The 19,824-nt window shown below is 56.1% G+C and overlaps 1 protein-coding gene across 1 annotated transcript in view; it reads right to left on the bottom strand.

The window, feature by feature from the left end:
- Positions 1–19,824, bottom strand: part of LLGL1 (LLGL scribble cell polarity complex component 1) — a 72,614-nt gene that overhangs the window by 14,901 nt on the left and 37,889 nt on the right. The window contains exons 3-12 of the mRNA XM_084641522.1: positions 15,649–15,730; positions 15,007–15,137; positions 10,255–10,413; positions 9,235–9,397; positions 8,537–8,672; positions 7,437–7,491; positions 5,438–5,592; positions 5,142–5,359; positions 4,756–4,823; positions 2,317–2,470 (exon numbers count right to left, since the gene is read on the bottom strand). Of these exons, the coding sequence (XP_084497648.1) occupies positions 2,317–2,470; positions 4,756–4,823; positions 5,142–5,359; positions 5,438–5,592; positions 7,437–7,491; positions 8,537–8,672; positions 9,235–9,397; positions 10,255–10,413; positions 15,007–15,137; positions 15,649–15,730 (1,321 nt within the window). The remainder of the gene's footprint in view (positions 1–2,316; positions 2,471–4,755; positions 4,824–5,141; positions 5,360–5,437; positions 5,593–7,436; positions 7,492–8,536; positions 8,673–9,234; positions 9,398–10,254; positions 10,414–15,006; positions 15,138–15,648; positions 15,731–19,824) is intronic.

Genomic DNA, 19,824 nt, shown 5'->3' on the forward strand with positions numbered 1-19,824 from the left:
GGACACCGCTTTCGTCCAGGGCTCCGGCAAGCCATTGCACACACTGACTCCTCCCAGTGCGGGCACCCCCCCTCAACCCTCTCCCTTCAATGGTCTCAGATCCTATCTTAACCCCCTGCCAGGACTGGCCCTTGCCAGGGGCCCCGATCTGTGACACTGGGCTGGATTATTGGACAGCTCCCTTCTATTTGCATTAGGGACGGGCCTGGACAGACACCCCAGGACTGACGCTCTCGTTGACAGGTGCAGATCTGATACAGGCACGGCTGACAGGCCAGCGATTCTAGTCCTTCACGAGATGGCCAAGAGCCAGCAGGGTTCCTCCAGCAACTAAACTTAAACCCACCGCACTCGCATGAGAGCCCTGCCCCAGCAACCCAGCCAAGGGTGCCCAGGAACTAGTGAGATGCCCAGCGCTGCCCCAGACACAGGCAAGAAGCTGCGTGCACCATATCAGAGGTGGGGTGGGAAAGACTGATTCTTTGACACCTTTATCATAAGCATCTTCACGCTGGGGTGGGGGGGTGTGGGGAGCAGGCAAGCCCAGCTCTCACCATCAGCCTTGCCTCCTGACCACACTGGAGACATGGCCAGTGTCAGGCCATGCTGCAACTGCATTACGGGACAATGGGAGGTTCGTTACTAGCTGGTACCAGACGACCCCTTTCCAGCCCTGCCTACGGGGCCTGGGGGATCCATGCCTATGTGACTTGTGTGTGCTCTTCTCCAGGATGCTGACAGCAGGGGCTGCCCTCAGACTACTCTGGCCCCCTCCCCCAGAATCAGCACACACACAGGGGTATTGAGGGGACCCCAGGCGGTGCGGTCCTGCCGTAGCGCACAGATGCTGAGTCAGATGCAGACAGCAGAGCTGCAGTGGTTGGAGATTCCCCCGGGAATTCCCCTTGGAAACCTCTCTCTATTCTGGTCCCTCGTACCCAGAGAGCAAGCCTGGTACCAATGTGGCCAAGTGCAGCTCCAGCCAGAACGGTCTCTACCCCAGCAAGGGCTCCCAGCGGAGGAGCAGGGAAGGAACGCAGAATAGGGATCACCAGGTGGAGGAGATCCTTGGACGCCAGGGTTTCTAGCCAGCAGCAAAGATACATCCTGTTTGTCTAATGCCCATAAACACCTGGCGATGATCAAGCAACAGGACAACGCTGCCACTGCTGTAGGTCTAGAGAACTTAACCTTCCCTGGACATCCGCAGGACCGTCACTCGACAAACGGCTGGGAGGAGCTCACAGCCACCCATTCCCACGGGGCTTGGAGCACGACCAGCACAGATCTCCTGCAGGGACAGGGCTCGAATCTCATTCCTTCAGGGATCAGGGGGCCAGGCTGCACTCACTGAACTGCAGAAGGACTCCCGTGAATCAGCGTCACTCCAGATTTACACCAGTGTAAAAGCACAGCGGGCAGCATGGCTGGGCTCAGGGGCCGGGGCACGAGGAGACTGGGCCTTATACCAGGGCATGCACCTGCCTTTGAGCAGGGGAATGGTTATGACAGAGAGTGCCCCTTTAGAGCCCAGCTGGCCAACCGTGGGGCACTGAGTCGGCCAACCGTGGGGCACCGAGTTGGCCAACCAACGCCATCCTCAGCTGCTTCCCTGGTCCTCCCCAGGAAATTTTCAAGGCCAGGGGCTCTTGCCATGCAGACTCTGGGCTGCCATTCGTACCTCTGGGACCAAAGGGGTTTGCAGAAGAGCATCTGCCCCAAATCCCAGAGGCATCCTCATTCCTGCCTGTGCCCACGGGGCTGGAAGTAGGAGGCGGCACTTGGCAGCAGCACTGGCCTGGCCCACGTGGGGAGAGTCCGTCTGAGCCAGCCTGACCCTGCCCACACTCGTGGCATTTCCACAGCTGGCAAGAGGAGCCCTGGCAATTGAAGGCAGGTCCCGCCCGGACAGCAGCAGGGCATGCTCCCCACACAGCCTGTTCCAGCCCTGCTCAGAAGGCGAGAGCAGTTTATGGCCCATGGCCTGGCCTCTCTCCAGAGGCAGCAGAAGGGTCCCCTGGGGTGGGAGGTGGTCTGCGATGGCGGATGTGCAGAGCGAGTCTGGCTCTCTGGGCTCCCCATCAGATGGCAGCAACTTGTCACCCACTATGGCCCTGGGCTGCATCGAGCCACCCTGGCATGGGGGAGATTCTCCGATCCACGGGCCTCCCTCCCGGGAATCCTCAGCCAGCTGGGCCCGGGCTGTGACATGGCAGAGCAGGGACACTCCTGGAGAGGCCCAATGGCTCCTGTGAAGGGGCCCCACACGGAGTTGCCAGCACTGCCCCGGGGATGGGCAAGGACTGAGGGTGGTACCTTGCGGAAGGGAGGCCACTCCTCCTCGCTGGCCTGGTTGAGGCTGTCGTTGTGCTCACAGTCGGTCTGGAAGATGTTGGCCGTGCCCAGTTTGTACAGCGGCCGCAGGGACACTCCCGAGGCGTCCCAGAAGCGGACCGTGCCGTCCTCGTGCCTGGGGAGGGGAGAGGGGGAGACGTGCCGCTCAATGCAGAGAAGCTGGGAGAGCTGTCTGTCCCTTGCCCGGGGTCCTGACTCCCCATATATGACCAGCTAAGCTGCTCCATCCAGGCCAGCCCCTAGCCTTACAGGCTGCCACAATGCCCTGGCCTGCCCACTTCTGCAAGGGAGAGGTCTAAGAGGGAAACAGACTCTCCATCGCATCTGTTAGCACGGAACTAGTTTTGACTCCCGCCCAGTGGTTCTCCTGCTCCCCACAGGCATCAGGGCTGATCTCCGCCTGCTCCGATTTCGGACCCTCCTCCCTACCCCAGCCCAGAAGCTTAGGAAGCAGGCGGGAATGAGCTCAGGAGACCAGCATTCACGCCCAGCTGGCTCAGGAGGGTGGCGAGGTGAGGCAAAGATCTCCTTGGTCCACAGCACATCTGGATTCTGGACTCGGTCCTTGGGCCACAGACCAGGCGATCTGCCGCTGCGGCAATGCCCTCAGGACAGAGCCGTCGCAGAGCTGGATAGCTCCGGCAGGCCGGGGTCAGGAGGGAGGGACGTGGCTGCCCAGCCGGCCCCACACTCAGCTTGGCTTAAGCCAGCCGCACCTCAGTAGCGCTAGACCTTCCCTCGATTGTTAAGGGAAGCAGTTCCTCAGCAACAACTAGCCAAGCTGACATTTCCCTGCCGACGTCAGGGCTAGAAGCCACCCAACAATCACTCCGTGGCTTCGCGGCGGCTCGAGGTGGGCAACTGACAAGCCATAACCACAGGCCGCTAAGCCCTCGGAACAGCAAGGGGTGTTCTGCGGTCGGCTGTCCAGAGCACAGCTTCCGGCTGCTTCCGGCTCCCCGTCCAGGCGTTCTGTGCAACGGCCCAGCACAGCGATGGGAGCCAGCTCCCGAGGCAGGCCGGGAGCACATCAGCCACCACTACCCAGACGTGGCTCATCTGTAACGTATCAGCCCCTCCGACGCCCCATCCCCAGCCTGCCCCATCTAGCAGCGGGCGGAGCTGAGAGGGCAAGAGCAGATACGGCCAAATCTGCCCTTGCCAACTCCGCTCCAGGCCGGGCTCCCGGTCAGCAGGCCAGCGAGCCACCCAGGAGTCCCGAGGTGGGCGTGCGTCCCAGCGGGACAGCAGGCTCCACGCCCAGGATGACCATGTTAGTCTCAAATTTTCCTTCGCCCCCACCTCCCCTGCTCCAGCCTCAACATCTGCAGCTGCTAACAAGCCCTGCCTGCATGTTCGGAGGAGCCGGTGCAGCGCTCAGCCAACGATGCATTTGACAACACGTCGCCAACTTGGAGCCAGGATAAAACCAACACCAAGAGCGAGGAGAAGGAAAAATAAACAGAGTGACGCATCCTTGCCAGGCTCAACAGGGAGGACTGTTAGCTAGGCCACCCAACAACTGAGGAGGGGCTTCCCCCACCTCTCCCCTGGCATCCGTCCACACTCACACCTCTCGCCCGGCCTCCTGGCTTACATACCCCACTCTGCAATTCAGCAGCATCGAACCTAGGTCTCCCAGCCCCCTGCTCTAGCCACTACACAGTGCTACCCTTCTGCAGCGGCAGAGAACACCCTTCAGGACCGACTCTGGCCATGACTTTCAGTCAGCTAGGGAGAGGTCTGCTCTTGGGGTCTCTGTTCAGCCAGACCTGAGCCCGGAAGAGGCCCACCCCACCACCCCCGAGATGTGGCTCTCTACGCTGGAGGAGGGCTGGCAGAATCCCTCGCTGGCTGCCTCTAGGGCACGACGCAAGCCCCAGCCATTTGAAGGCCCTGCCCCAGTCCCTTTGCTGCCCCTACTGGGCAGTCTGTGGGAGGGGTGGCTGCTAGACAGCCATGGGGCCAGCACCTGCCAGACAGCTGGATTCAGGTTGGGTAGTTCTGGGTTTCCCTGCTTTGTGCCAGTGTATTTATACCTCACGCCCGTCTTCACGAACATCCACACTGCAATTAAAACTCCCCCGTTGGCCCGTGCCAGTTGACTTGGGCTAAGGGGCGGTTTTATTGCCATGTAGACGTTCGGGCTAGGGCTGGAGCCCAGGCTCTAGGACCCTGCTGGGGGGGGTGGGGGTGTTGTTAAACTGCCCCTTGGCCCGAACCAGGTGGCATGGGTCAGCCATGGGTTTTTAATCCCAGTGGAGACGTACCCTTCGATACCCCCACACGCTGCTCCCTGGGACACCTGCCAGGGACCAAGACCCAGTGAAAACCCCAGCACTGGCCAGCTCTCTGGGAAAGATTAGCCATTCAAACGGCTGGTGGCCGAGCGGTACTTACCCCGTGAGAAGAAGGCCCCTCTGAGTGGGTTCTTGGGCTAAGTTTTTCCCTCCGCTGATCGGCCAGTTCTAGAAGACAGATTCCACCCACGCAGGGCGGGGGACGTTAAGCAACAGCCCATTCCACAAGCCCACTGGGGCTCTCACCCACGCGCACCCCTCCCGCCCTGCTGCTGGCATCCAAGCCAAATCGAGATGGGTTTGCACAGCCCAACGGGACGCTGCTCGAGGAGCCAGGAGATCCGCGTGACAGCTCCCCACAGAGGCTCCCAGTGTCCTCAGCCAAGTCAGGCTCATTGTGCCAGTCGCTGTAAGGACCCCACCCACCTTCTGGCAAGACCCAGTTACAGCTCAGTGGCTTTTCTCCAGCAGGGGGCGTTCCCCTACCCCAGAAGAATGCCGGGGGCCCTGCTGCTCTCCAGCGCCGATGATTCGCTCCCACAGCTTCAGGGGGACGTTGGAGATGTGATAGGCGCAGGTGATGGCGGAGGAATGGAGGGGCGCCAGGTAGGGGGCAGGAACCGTAGGCCAGCCGGGCGTCTGCAGGTCGAGGACCACCAGCTCCTCCTCCACCAGGACCACCAGGGCACCCGGGTTATCGAACTCTAGAAGGCAGAGCAGCGAGATATCAGGCTGGGGAGGGAGTCAGAGACGTGCTTGGTTCCGAAGAGCGGGCCGCCTACCCTCCTCCGGCTCCGTGTGGTGCACGGTGAAGAAGTCGATCACGCGCGAAGTGAAGTCCAGGGTGACCAGGCTCTGGCCCTGCAGGATGCTGACGCAGTGCCGGTCCCCGTAGCTGGCCCGGGGCATGCCTCCGCTGAAGATGATGAAGTGATTTCTGCAGGCAGGGGAGAAGTAGCTGGCTATTGGCATGTTTGCTGCTAGGATTTCCCCCCACCCCACCCCACGGGCTGGGGCTGGAGACCTCACCGGCCCCTACGGGAATTCGGTGCCCCACAGAAACGCAATGGGAGTGGGGTGCCCAATCCCTTCAGGAAATCCCCAGCCAGACCCACCTCTGAGGGCAATAAGCCAAGGCTCCATGGGCCTGGTAGGACACCAGGTAGCAGGGCACTTTGGCCAGCCCCGGGACACCAACACACTCCGTTCTCCCGACGGGCCGTGTGATGCCCGAACATTAGCTGCCTGCACGGTACAAAGGGCGTCACCTCCAGGGAGAGTTCTGCTCGAAGGTGCTTGTGGATGGCATTTTGAATGCGGAGCTGCGCCCGGGAGGGCCTGGGTCAGGCACGCTCTGTTCCATTCAGAGGAAGGAGAGCACGCCAGGTTGGGGCACTAACCTAGGCACGGGGAGAGCCGGGTTTGACCCCTGCTCTATCCCAGGCTTCCTGTGCCATCTTGGGCAAGTCACTTGGTCTCTGGGACTCGGTTGCCTAGCTGTAGAATGGGGACATCAGCCCTACCTCCCAGGAGCGAGGAGGAGCCCACATGAAAAAGAGTGTGAGGCCCTCAGACATTATAGCAATGCGGCCACGAGCAGAGTGGTTGCATAAAGCTAACATGCCCCCACGCCCCACGAATGAAGACAGTTACCCCGAGCCCAGAGCCATTCCTCACACGAGCTTCCTGCCGGTGAAGGGACCATTCATGCTATTCCCCCGTCCCCGCTCTGCAGAGCAGCTTGGCCAGTTCTGCTGAGACGTCCTACATGCCCCCCACCACCCCACACAGGCTGGGGGGGGAGCTAGATGAATACAGCAGATGCAGGACACGGGCAGTGCTGCCCAGTGGAGCCCAGCCTGCCCCGAGGAAGAAGCAGATCACAGCAAGGCTGGTCGAATGGACGTTTCTCCAGAGCAAGGGAACGCCTGGATTAACGGAGACGTGACGAACGGAGCAACGACGCTCACTCTGGGTCTGCAGGCCCTCCCCCGCCGACTCAGAAGGCTGAGACGCTGGCATTGTACGTGCCATGGCTACTTGGGCTGGATGTACGGCTTACATGGATTTGGGGTCAAGACAGGTCAGGAGCCAGACTTCCCTGCGTTGGAGTCCAGGGTTTTCGATTCAACCCCTCTACAAAACTTCAGACCCAGATTTGGATCCCGGAGCTCCGGCTTGCTTGGATCTGGGCTTTGGTTTAGGGCCCCCCTAGCTCCACCTTTCCAACCTTCCCCCTACTTGGGTCCTAATCCTCATCACAGCCAAGCAGCATGTCCCCTGCCCAGCATATCACCTGACTGCAGGTGAACGACTCCAGTAGCTTCCCCAGGGCCACGTGCTCTACAAACTGGCCACTAACTTCAGCTCCTGAGCAGCAAGTGGGTGGACCGAGCCCCCCTTCCTACTTTTAGGGGCTACCCCACTTCTGTCTTATTCAAGGGCACCGGGGGCCACCGTTTAGCTAGTCCACAAGTTTACCTGCCAGCACTGAAAATGTGATTTGCCAGGTAGTGTCAGCTGTATTTAAGAATGTTTAAAACAGGAACTTGGGTGCCTGTCCTGAAAATAAAGTCTCCGGCTTCTATTAAGGGCCCTCTAGTCATTCCCCCCCCATACCCCTCATTAATTCGAGCACTCCACCGCAGCCCGGTGGGACAGTCCCCCGCGGACACAGCCCTTTGCCACAGGGGCTGTGGCAGAGATAAGCACCCAGCTCAGAACCAAGGTCAGACCTCTGGGGAGGTGGCAAACATTCGCCGGCGCCGGCAGGGGACATACCCAGATTCACAGGTCCTCCACAGGATTTTGTTGATGGCTTTACAGGGAAACGGACCTGGAATGAAGGAGGAGTCACCACATTAAAGCCATCCTCCCTGCTCAACACCAGCTCCTAGGAGGGGTCGCCGTCTTAGCCCCTGTAAATCAACCCACTCCCATTTGTATCCCAGCAGCTCCCCCAGCAGGCTTGAGTACATTTTCTCTCCTGTCCACCTCAGCTGGAGCCTGGTTGAAGCTCCCAGATATTCCTTTCGGTATCAGGATAGATGCTCAGCGCAGCACTCTGTGCTGACATACACAGCGTCTGGTTTCCCCTCCATTAGAGCAGCCTTCACAGCCCAACTTGGGCAAAGGACACAACCGTCACGAGCCGCTCCGGGCTAGTCTCCCCAGGCCTCCCTCCCCACCTGCATGCCACGCAGATGGGGTAGGGTTCTGCCCACAGAAGGAGCTTCTGGGGAAACGCCCCGGGGTTGGTGATGCAGGCTTGCTCCATCCATCCAGGTAACAGGACAGTGGCCACCTCCCGAAGGAAGCTGGAGAGCCAAGTCATCCTAAGTTAGAGGGATCACTGTCCAGCCACAGTATGCGACTCCATCTCGCACCACGTAGGAGGCTAAACCTACTGCTTCATGTTCCCATCTCCAAGGGCCCAGAGGGGAGCCTCCATTGCCTTCTGTAGGGGGGCTGTTTTGGGGAACTCAACGCTGCTGGGATCCTCAAGATGTAGCTATAAGATCCACGGACACGTCAGAGCCCAAGTTAAAGCAGGGAGCCCTAGCAACTCAGACATTTGCTGGCAAGCCAGGTCTGCAGGCAGTTGTACGACGCAGTAACCCTCTCCCAAGCCTAGGCCATCAGTGGTCAGTTTCACAGAGCACCCTGTCGAGAACAGCACGACTGACCACGTGAGTTAACGGCTCAGTCAAGAGGCTCCTTGTGGCACCATATCTACCTCCCCTCCAACAAGGTATCGGGAGCAAGCGTGAAGTCAGAAGTGGTGTAATGACAAACTCTATTAGAAGGTAAAACTGCCCTTGGGCCCACTGCAAGAAGGCAAAGGAACAAGGCGGGTGGGTCCCGAGGCAAAGCAAACTCACCGTAGGGGATAGTTGACATGAGTGGCTGCAGAGTCTTATGGCAACTACTGTTGATGGACCACACCATGTAGCCTCCATCACTGTGCGAACTCACCACCGTCCTGCCGCTCCGCTCCCAGCCAAGGCTCTCCAGCTGCTGCAAGGAACAGATGTGGCCAATAAACCCAAGGTGGAGAGAGACATGGGGCTACAGGAGGCAGCTGTGCCATCTCATCCCCTCTATGCATTCGCAGCCTGGGCAGAATCTGGTTTTGCCAAAGGGACATGGGGAGCAAGGCACAACACTTCAGAACCGAGATGGAAGATCAGGTCAGTAATGGAGGTTTGGGGACCACTGCAATATTCCAGCTGTAAGTTAGAAGAGTTAAGTCAAACGCATTGAGTTCAGTTTGGCCACAGGTTGATGCCTGCGAGTCCTCCTGTCTCCCTGAGGAGAGAGCCTGGTTGCAAGTGTGATGGACTCTGCAAGCGTAGCCTCATTGAAGAGGCCAGCAGCATTCTTCCAACTCCGGGCCACCAGCTTCCAGCAGGTGAGTCACCAGGTATGGCAGAGCGCGGGAAGATGGCTTAGAGGGAAGCCACAGAAACTCATCAAGCGCAGATGGCTTGGCCAAAGCTCCCGTGTTCGTGCGTAAGCGGGACACTCACGGGACAGCACACTGTGTTCTCGGCTCTCCATAAAACCCCATTCAAGGTACCTGATTGCCCAGGAAGAGGTGGTGGACATTTCTGGTGCTCTGGTCCCACATGATCATCAGCCCCCTGCTATAGCCAATCAGGATCTTGGAGGAGTCTTGAGGGTGTTCCTGCAGAGACTCCACTGGGCCAAGAGCCTTCCCGCAGCGGTAGTCGTCTGGCACGCTAGCATGGAAGCAAAGGGGTGGGGGAACACCAGGCTGGTTAACAGCCATGCAGCCAAGTACCTTGTTTTCTCCTCTCTAATCCCTCCCCAGAGCTGCGGGAGAGACCGCACAGTTCAGCTGTTCTGTAATGGGGAGGAAGAAGATGGTCCTCTCTCAGCCCTGGATCAGGATATTAACATCTGACAGCCAGTGGGGACAGAGACCGACCAGCCTCTTAACCATGGGCACAGAATCAGTAGCTCTTCCCTCCAATGGGCCAGGAGGAATGCAAGCAGAGAAAAGCATGTTAGGGAGCCCCTTAAATCAAGGGACAGGCTTGAAACTGAACTTGAACTTCACTAATCATCTGTGCTGCACAAGGATACACCTAGCACGGCCAGTCCCCAGAGTCCTGCCCCAGCGGGCACTAGGCTCCATGTAAGACCTGGGATGGATTCTCCGCTTTGGTCTTTCGCAAGTCCTGCTCGGGAATCTGGGAGAGGATAGGGTATTGTAAAGGTGGAGAGGTACTAGATCACCGCTATGGGCAGTGACCTACATAGCTGCTACCCATCGGTCATGGGGCTGCGGCATCTCCAGAAACATCTCCAAGGGAGCAGCCTCCAGGCATCTTAGATCCACCTTAAGAAGCTGCTCGGCACAGCCCTCTGAAGAGCTGCAGACTCTCTACACTTGCCAGGCAACGTCCCAGCTTTACAGCTAACATTTAACAGGTACAACCGCAGCCAATGCAACCCTGGGTTGGATGCCTCTTTCCACTGCCCCCAGCCAGCAACCCGCCCCATCTGCTGTGTCTCTTGGTGCCCACAGCCATGAGCTGATCTCCACTGGCACCAGTTCTCCAGGCCAGCTCACCTCTGCATGATCTCCTCTTGATACAGGGTTTTATCCTCCAGCAGCGTTAAGCCAGAGAGCTCCAGGAAGTACACGCCACCCCCTTCCGTGCCCAGGCAGGCCACATCACAGGCAGATTTCAGCAGGATCACCGTCACCCGGGTAATGCTGGGAGGAGAGCTACCAGGAAGACAAGATTCAGACAATGAGAGCTGCGCCGGTTTACAGGCTGGACATTTACATGCGAAGTTGCAATGGCTCATTTTGAGAGGACTTCCCATTCCCTCCCGGAAATGCACCGGCTGCACCATGGGTCAAAGAGGAGCGTGGGTTGTTTTCCTACAGCCAATATTGCGTGGGCTTACGTCACTCCCTTTTATGGACCCCCCCAGGGCACGAGACGCCAGAGGGTCCCGAATGAGGAGCAGACTCGTTCGGAGGAGACGCTTGGCCACAAGCAGAGCCACGTCCGTTTGGACCCAAGCTGAGAGATGCAGAGCTCCCTCAATGCCTAGGACTTTGGCTTCAGCTCCTGCCGTCGGCACATCCTCCGATGACCCAGCCCTGCCCCAGCTACTGGGGCCCAGCAAGAAGGTAACAGACCCTAGACTGTGCACAGACATTCCACCGCAGTGGAGATGGACCGTGGCGCTCGGGAGTCTGGGGAAACGAAGCCAGGGAGACCTCATACCTGGGGGTTTATAACTGGTTTTCGACCCAACGTGGGCTATTGTAGGCCAAAGAGAAGCAAGCAGTTCTGTCTATACCCGATTAATAAGCGGTTTAGGACAGGTAAGTCACCGCAGACACCTGGGAGAGGATCGCTACAGCCCTGGACAGCAATCGCCTGGTCACTTAGATTCTAGCTTGTGCGCTCTTTAAGCTCCCGCGTATTATGAAAGGAGAATCAGACAAAGCTCCCTGCTGTGCCAGGCTGGGGACCGCCTGGCTGTCAAGCCAGCAGAGGCAACGAGGCGAGGAAGGAGTCATTGAACCCAGTAGAAGTAGCCATTTGAGGGTCTAACAGAATCTCAGCATTGGGGCAATTCTCGCCGGGTGCCTGCTGTGCCCGGCCCCCAGCAGCCTCTGGAGTAAGTTAGCTGGTGCGGTTCTCCCCAGCCCACCCTCCATCACAGAAGCTGAGCCTATCTAGCCAAGCAGCCTCTTGCTCTCTATTAACACAAATCCTGCATGGGCATGAGGGTATTTTAAAAGGGGCGCTGGTCTTCGGCTTCTAGCCCTGGGCCTGATTTTAAGAGGGGAATTCAGTGTACAGCAGCTGCAGCAGTGGCATGCAGAGAGAGACTCCAGCAATAAAATGACACGCTCCAACGGAGGGTGTGGGTCTGCATGTCAATTAGTCCTGAAGACCCCTCCTCTGCCATCAGCAGGATCGCGCTGGGACCTCGTGAACGAGGGCTGCTAGATGCAGTGCCAACGCAGGGGCAGCAGGGGGCAGCATTGGCTAGCATGGAAGGAAGCCAATAGGCCATTCTAGCCAAGCCCCATCAGTATCTGGGCTGACACAGTTGTTTTATTGGAGATTTGGCATGCCACGGGGCGTGGAGTCCCCGCCTCCCTCGGAGGCACCAGCTCATGGAGTGAGCCTCCACAGCAGCAAATGGCACTCAGGGAAGTACCCTACGCATGGCCTAGAGCTCAAGAGACTTCCTTAACCTTTCCAGGCCGTTCAGTCTCAGACGTTGCCTTTTACAGTCATCTTCCATAGCGGGTGAGCAGCATCTCTGACCTGGAAATTTGTAACCCTACACATCCCACCTCATTAGTCCTCTTCAACCGGGCGCTGCTGCAGCAGCTGGTTCTCTGACTGCAACGCTTCACCCCCACCTCACCCCCAAACAGCCTTCCCTCGTGGGATTTGGAACCAGGAATTAAGCTGTCTCCATGGAGCCTGCTCAGCTCACTGGAAACCGGAATGAGACAGGCCTACTGCCAAGATCAGTCATTCCAAGTTGCCCATTATATAAGCATTATCAACAGCTGGGCCAGTTTCTATACCCTGCTTCTAAGTACGTGGGGTCACTTGTACCGCTCTCCTTAGGAGATCTCATTGTCCAGGTAAGTGATCAGTTAACCTTTGCTCCTAGTTTGTATTGTTCTTGAAAATCTGAGATCTAAATAAAGCTGGCCCCAGGCAATGATCCAGGCAGTCTCTGTAAACCCAGATGCTGCACTGGCAGGTTATGGAATTACAGTACTGAGAGGTAAATAGGAACAAGCAGGTATTTGTACCTACACTAGAATCCTGGAAGAGCCACAATTGTAAAGCGATTCTCACATGCTTTGTGTGCTGCAAGTTTCCACAGCCCTCTTCACTGGGCTTTCCACCCAGATAATGAATAATGCCACGGCCTGCACTCCATGGTGCAAACCCGCACAAGAACAAAGCCTTCATTTAAGGAGACAGTTACACAGGAACAGGATCTTGCATCTTCCAGAGCTAGCCAGCATTAAAGGGACACAAAATTTACCCCTTGACTTTTAATACTGTGATCCTCTCAGATGAGTAGCTGTAGGTGCAAAATGCACCATTTGAGCATGCAATTGTTGCAACCGAATGCTCGAATGAGTAACTCTTTGCCCTGAGCATCTGCACAAGTTCCACACAAAGGGATTACTTTCAGAGATGCTGAGCATCCACCAATTCTGAAAATTGGACAGAAGGGCGTTGGGAGTCCTGGCACCAGGTGTTTTTAAGAAAACACCTTTCCTTGCTGGCATTTAATTTTAGAATTCAAAAAAAAAAAAATCAACTTTTTTGAAAATTTTACCCTTCAATTTTTGCTCTTCATTTAGTGCCCAGAAACAAAGGGTCTAATGAATTCTGCTCTGGTTATCGCAGGCTGTGCAGCAGTTTGAGGCTTGCTGAAGTTTGGGAAAATGTTTTCCATTATCTTTCCAAAAGATTGCAGAAGCATATCCACCAACAGCAGGCACTGCAAAATTTAACTCCCAACAGCGTCCATTTAAAAAAAGGAATGAGTGCTACCTACCTAGAAGAAAGAAAAGGAGGACTTGTGACACCTTAGAGGCTAACAAATTTATTTGAACATTGGATGCATCTGAATCACTGAATGCATCCAATGAAGTGAGCTGTAGCTCACGAAAGCTTATGGTCAAATAAATTGGTTAGTCTCTAAGGTGCCACAAGTACTCCTTTTCTTTTTGCGAATACAGACTAACACGGCTGCTACTCTGAAACCTACCTAGACGAGTTATCATCAACTTTAGCAGAGTTTATTTGGGCTACATTCAGAACTGAAGAGCAAGATCTGCAGTTGGAGGAGTCCTTAAAATGAACTCAAACCATGTTTGGTTTATACTGATGATTGGCCAAAAAGATCCATCCCATCCCATGAGAATTAGGCTTGTTTGGTCATTCCCCACCCTTGTAAGTAAAAAGAGGCCAAGCAGATTTAAATAATTTTTATAAAGAATAAACTATTGCATCTGGCAACGCTGGAGCCAAATTTCACCCCAGCACAGAGATTTGAGAATAAACTCTGGCAGACCTTTCGCGAGAGCTGCACTGCTATCCTGGCTGCTTGCTCGGGAGGGTTTTTGTTTAAATTTAAAGACAAGAACTTGCAGAGTCCAGCAAGAGCTGAACTCAGACATCAATGCATTGCCCTGTCAGTTACTCATCCATACTTCCTTTCCCCATTTATAAGCAGCAGTGTCTGCAGAGCCAACCCTAATCTCAGCTAACAGGCTCTGTCTATTTTCTCCACCATTGCAACCATTCCCATGGCAACCGATTGATAGGCAAACTATACCGCTGTGTACAAAAGGGAAAGCTTTGCAAGCCACAGAGCCAGGATAGAGATTCCCAGAGGGGAGAAGGAATGAAACTGCATCTTGGGCAAAGTGATTGAACCAGATGGATAAAATTAAACGGGGGGGGGGGGGGTGGAGGGGGTGCAGCCTTTTCAATACCCTTTGGCTGTTTCCACCGAGTGGCACGAACAGGGCACGGACTGGAATTTCGATTCAGTTCAAATAGCCCAAGACTTTTTACGCTGAAATCCGGGCTGTCTGGACAGCCTCACAAGGCAGAGCGATTAAAGATTTCACAGCTGGCGTTCCAAGCCCGTAAGGAGTGCTTTAAAGCAGCACTCCGCGACTCTACCACCTGTCCCAAAAGGAGCAAGGCACACAGTCAGTGGTTTCTGCCTCAAGCTACTCCTGGGTAAGGTGGCTCCGTTTGCACTGCAGCTGGCGAGTTACTGGCCCTGCAAACGCAACCTGGGATCTGAGAGGCCCATGCCGAGCTCTGTCTTGTTCGCCCATCACCACCAGCAAGACTCTGGCAGGTCAAATCCGGCCCGTGGTTTCCCCAGTGCATGCGAGCTTCAAACTGGTGCCGGAACTTCCTCGGAGGGTTTTGTTTTTTGGTGGGTTTTTTTTGGGGGGGGGGAGGGGCATTTGGATGATGCACAAAGCAGAACAGAACCCAGCTCCCTCAGAACTGAGCCGACTGCAGCACTGCCAGCAGCAAGGGGTGGTCATGGTCATGGTGCCAACAGGACACTGGCAATGCTGGGGGAGGAGCCGCACAAAGCAGCGGGGGCCCCACCCACGGACCGGCACAACCTGAGCCATGGCAGGGCCCGGATGGATTGCCGGGTCAGCGAATCAGGGGAATGCACAATTCAATCCTAGGAGCACTCGGTACCCAGCAGAGCCCAGGACCAGCCCCTGCTACAGTGAAGCCCCAACTCCCCAGATCAGCGTGAAAGAGGCAGTGAGTACTTAGTGCTGTCGAACCCTGGTCGGCCCGGGAGGATGAAGCTGCGGGTCTCCTCCAAGTGCGAATAGCCATCCTTCTGGTCAATCTCCCACAGGTGCAGAGTGTTGTCATCCAGCAAGGACAGCAACCGACCCTGGGAGAGACACCAACACACAAGGAAACAAAGGATGTCACGGGATTACGAGTTAAGCCTCCCCCCCACCCCCACAGCAAGGCCCCTGCTCCGGCAGTGAGCATGCTGGACTTGGCCACACCAGCCCATCCATCTGGACTAGGACACTGGGGTGCAGGTACCTTTATAACCATCCCAATGGCACAGCCTTGCATCCACTTACTGGCTCATTGGCCAGACCCACCCACCCCAAAGCAGTTGCTAAAAAGTCTTCCAAGGCCCTGCCCAGCAGAGCTATTGGAAAGGGGCAGGAGGTCTCAATAGGGGGATCAGCGGGTCAGGAGGAGTCCTTGGGAGTTAGAGACATTGGCCTGCCGCCTTCCTTGCCAGAGAATGACCAGGTGTCTGGCTAGTTCAGAGGATGGGCTGCTGCACCCTGGTGACAGCAGGACATGGGTTACTCTCCTCCAGAGGCAACTGCACCTGACTGAAGGGAGACGCGAGGTGACGAGAACCAAAAGCAGCAACATACCTGTCCAGGCAAAAAGTGTATTTGCGTGACGGCAGCAGTCTCCTTGTGCAAGCCAGTGAACTCCACTCCTGGAGCGCCATATCTGGCACGGGCTGAGAGTCAAGGAGGCAACGAGGGGACAGAGACAACCCCGTACCGACCCCCCTGCCCTCCACCCCAAAACTGACTCTGCCAGCACCAGGGTAACCCTGCCTTTTAGCGCACCAGCAAGTAAGACCAAGGTTAAAAACTGGGGACTAAACACTTAAGACCCAGCTATGTCCATTTTGGTGGCATCTTGCTTGCCACCCAGGTATCCATGCACCTATGCTGGTAGCTGGCCAGGAGATTTTAAGAGCCTGGCACTGCCATTCTGTGGGTAGGCATTCCGCCGGATTGGTCAACCTCCCCCAAAGCACTTGAATGAGGCATCAAGGTTTACGAGGTCCTCAGACACCTCCAGAGAGTTTCACACCATCATCTGCCTGCCCGGTCTAGGCACACCTACTCCTGCCCCAGCCCAGTGCAGCTGGACTGCACGACACACACAAGGGGTGGTGCCCACCAGAAGATGGGTCCCAGCAACCCTTTTTGGGGAGCTCAATGGGCAACAGGAGAGGGACTGATTATACCCAGTAGTGGATGTACTGGGATGGGAGGCTAGGAACTAACTGCGCTTTCCACGTCTGGGTTGGGTAGGGCAATACAGAACAGGGTTAGACTTGTGAAAGCAACACATCAGCTCCCACAGCTGCTCCACTCCAGCATCTCCGTCCAGGATGCTCAGAAAGAACTTTAGGGTCTGTCTACACTGCAGTTAGACACCCACAGCTGGCCCATGCCGGCTGACTCAGGCTCGCAGGGCTCCGGGGCTGTTTAACTGTGGTGTGACGTTTGGGGTCAGGCTGGAGCCCAGGCTCTGGGACGCCCACAAGATGGGAGGGTCCCAGAGCTCAGACTGCAGCCAAAGCCCAAACATCTACACAGCTGTTAAACAGCCCTTCCGCCCGATTTGGCTGGCATGGGTCAGCTGCAGGTGTCTAACTACATATCTGGGGGTGGAGGGCCACAGAGTGGCTGCAGTTAGAGCATGTAGGTGGGATGTGAGGCCCCCCGCACCGATGAAGCCAAAAAGGTACTAATTCTGTCAGCAGGATTAGAGTGCAGGAATTCCTGATCCCCTCACACAAAGCCCCCTGGTAAGACCGGCTCAAACAAAGTCCCACACTGCAACTGACAGCCTGTGGCGTCCATATTGGCTCTGTGGGCACACAGCAGGCCCAGTCTTCTGCAAGGAGTCAGGCTGGCAGGAGGGGTTCTTGGGGCAACCACAGATCAAGGTCCGCAAACAACAGCCGATGCAGTCCAGCAATGTGGCAGTTCCACCCCACTGTCCTGGTCGTGGCTAGGCGGGGCAGGGGCTGCCCACCCCCACCCCATTAGGCAGCATGTTTACCTGTTGCAGACAGGCAGAATAGGGCTGCCCAAGGACAGGGTTCATGCTCCGCACTGGTCTGGGCAGGGTGAGTCTAGACAGCACTGTCATAGCCCAGACACCCCACACTCTGGCACAGCCAGCAGCTGTTCTGGCAGCTTGCCAGGTATCCCAGGGCTGTTCTTCATTTCCATAAGGCAGAGCCGGTTTCCACAGTCCTGATCTTTAGAGAGGCTGCTCATGTCAAGGCCTGCAGCCTTCCCAGGATCCCCCCTCCATAGCGGGGGGGACCTCCAGGGTCTGCACTGGAGAGCTCAGCCTTCCATGGACAGCCATCTGCAGAGGTTGGAGTTCACACATGAGTCTGACTGTAAAGGTGCATGACTGTTTGCATCCTTCACCCTCAGCCCCACTGCTTCACAGCAGCCAGTGTAAGCACTCTACCTTTCTCCTCCGGGATTTGCATCTGCTAGAACGGTAGCTCAATTTGTCTCACTGCAGCCAAGGGGAGGAAGCTCCTTTTAACATCCTTGGGGACGACAGGCAGCTGGAACCCAACGAGCACTTCTTAGGGGGCTCACTAGCTCAAAAGCCAGCGTGCTGGGGAACTGTACCTATCCAGGTGGGGAGGGGCTGGGGCAGATGCCTCTGCAGCCCCAGGTTTGTCATCAGTCTGCCTGGAAAGCCCTGCCCAGCTCCGTTTCTGCACCTTGCAAGAGGTTAATAGGGTGGAGGAGATCAGCTCATGGGCCCACAGCGCTGCATTCTCCATCCTCGCAGCATCCAACTTGCTAGTAAAATCCACCCAGCTGGCAACTCGGGAGACCAGAGTCGGCTAGCCCCAGAGCAGGTGCCAGGACCTGGAAGCAATGCCAGATAGGCCATGCTGCCCTGGTATGCCTCTAGCGAGGCCAGCTCTCTGGACGAGTGAGTATTTCAGCCTTTAGACCCATTCAGTCCTTACCTGCGCTGCCAAGGAAGTGTCAGCTGCCAGACTGTCACAGACCTTCCCATGCTCTGGGGTGAGTTTGGATAAGTCGACCCCTGCCTCAGGTCGGCTAAGACTGAGCCTCTCAGGGAGGCTGTCCCATTGCTCACAGTGGATCTCCCGGGAGCACTGCAGGCGGCTTAGGTATAGAGAAAGTTGCATTGAGACTGTTCTGCCCCCTTCCTCCCCCCACTTCTAATGAAGGCTCAGTGCACTGAGAGAGCCCCAGGACACCTGGGTTCTACTGGTCTCCATCACATTCTTCTGGAGCCCCCGGTCACAGCTGGCCATGTGCCACAATCCCATAGTACCTCAGCTCCTGGAAAGGAACAGGCTTCCCCCTCGCTACGCAGCAAGAAGCGGGACTGGGAGCCATCACCGGCCTTTGTATTCATGACGAGATTCCAGGCTGCAGGGACAAACATCCACCCTCCTGGCAGGCAGGGTGGAGCGTAGAGGTTAGCAAAAATTCTGCACTGCAGCCTGGGGCAGGACGGAAGGCCCAGCCCCACACAGCCAAACCTTCCTCCTCGTCTGCAAAAATCGGCTTTCAGCCTCATCACCTGGGGGCTACTGGCAGGGTTATTTCATAGTTAAGCTGGGGCCCTGTTGAACCGCTGCAGGAGGCAGTGGCCTCCAGGCTGTTTTCCTGGACGGATAGTTCATGCAAAAGCACCTCCCGGGCAGTCCAGTCAGTCCTTCGGGGAGACTGCTTTGCCAGGGCGCACCTTCCACTTAGTCCTCTCCTGGGCCATCAGGGATCGGCAGGAGGAAACAGCAGCGTGAGGGCAGCACAGATGAGCCAGCATGGCGGGTGGACAGCGCAGACAATGTGACTGAGATGCCTGACTTATAAGCCCTGCTCCCCCCGTTACTGCTGCTCTTCCTAGCGGGCAGACGTCGCACTGAGCCGCTGTTTTTAAAGTAAATAATTCCTAGATCCCAGAAAGATATCCTCTCTTGGTTTAAAAGTGGCCTCTGATGGAGAATCCATCCTGACTGCTGGCAAATTCATTCTAATGGTTAATAACCCGTAGTTAAAAATTTACATCTTATTTCCAAGCTGAATTTGTCTAGCTTCAACTTCCAGCCACCGGAGCATGTTATACCTTTCTCTGATAGGCTGAGAAGCCTACCGTTAAGTATTTCCCCCATCAAGTCACCCCTTAACCTTCTCTTTGTTAAGCTAACCAGATTGAACTCCTTATGTCACACTGTAAGACATGCTTTCTAACCCCTTCATTATGCCCACAACTCATCTCTGAACAATTTATCAACATCATTCTTGAATTGCAGTCACCAGAACTGGACATAAGATTCCAGCCGCAGTTGAGCCAGTGCCAAATACAGAGGTAAAATAACCTTCTCCTCCTCAAGATTCCCGTTTACGCATCCAAGGATTGCATTAGCCCCTTTTTGCCACAGCGTCGCACTGGGAGCTCATGTTCAGCTCATTATCGATCACAACCCCCAAATCTTTCAGTCTCCGCTTCCCGGAACAGAGCCCGCCTCCCCATTCTGTAAGCACGACCTACATTCTTTGTTCCTAGATGTACACATTCAGCCACATTGTTTGTGCCCATCTTAACAAGCAATCCAGAGGACTCTGTATCAGCCATCTGTCCTCTTCCTTATTTACCATTCCACCAATTCTGGGGTCATCTACAAACTTTATCAGTGATGATTTTATGTCTTCTTCCAGACCACAGATAAATGTTAAATAGCAGGGGGTCAAACGCCAATGCCCGCGGGACCCCACTAGAAACACAACCTC

The sequence above is a fragment of the Lepidochelys olivacea genome, assembly GCF_965140295.1.
Source record: "Lepidochelys olivacea isolate rLepOli2 genome assembly, chromosome: 10".
NCBI lineage: Eukaryota > Metazoa > Chordata > Testudines > Cheloniidae > Lepidochelys > Lepidochelys olivacea.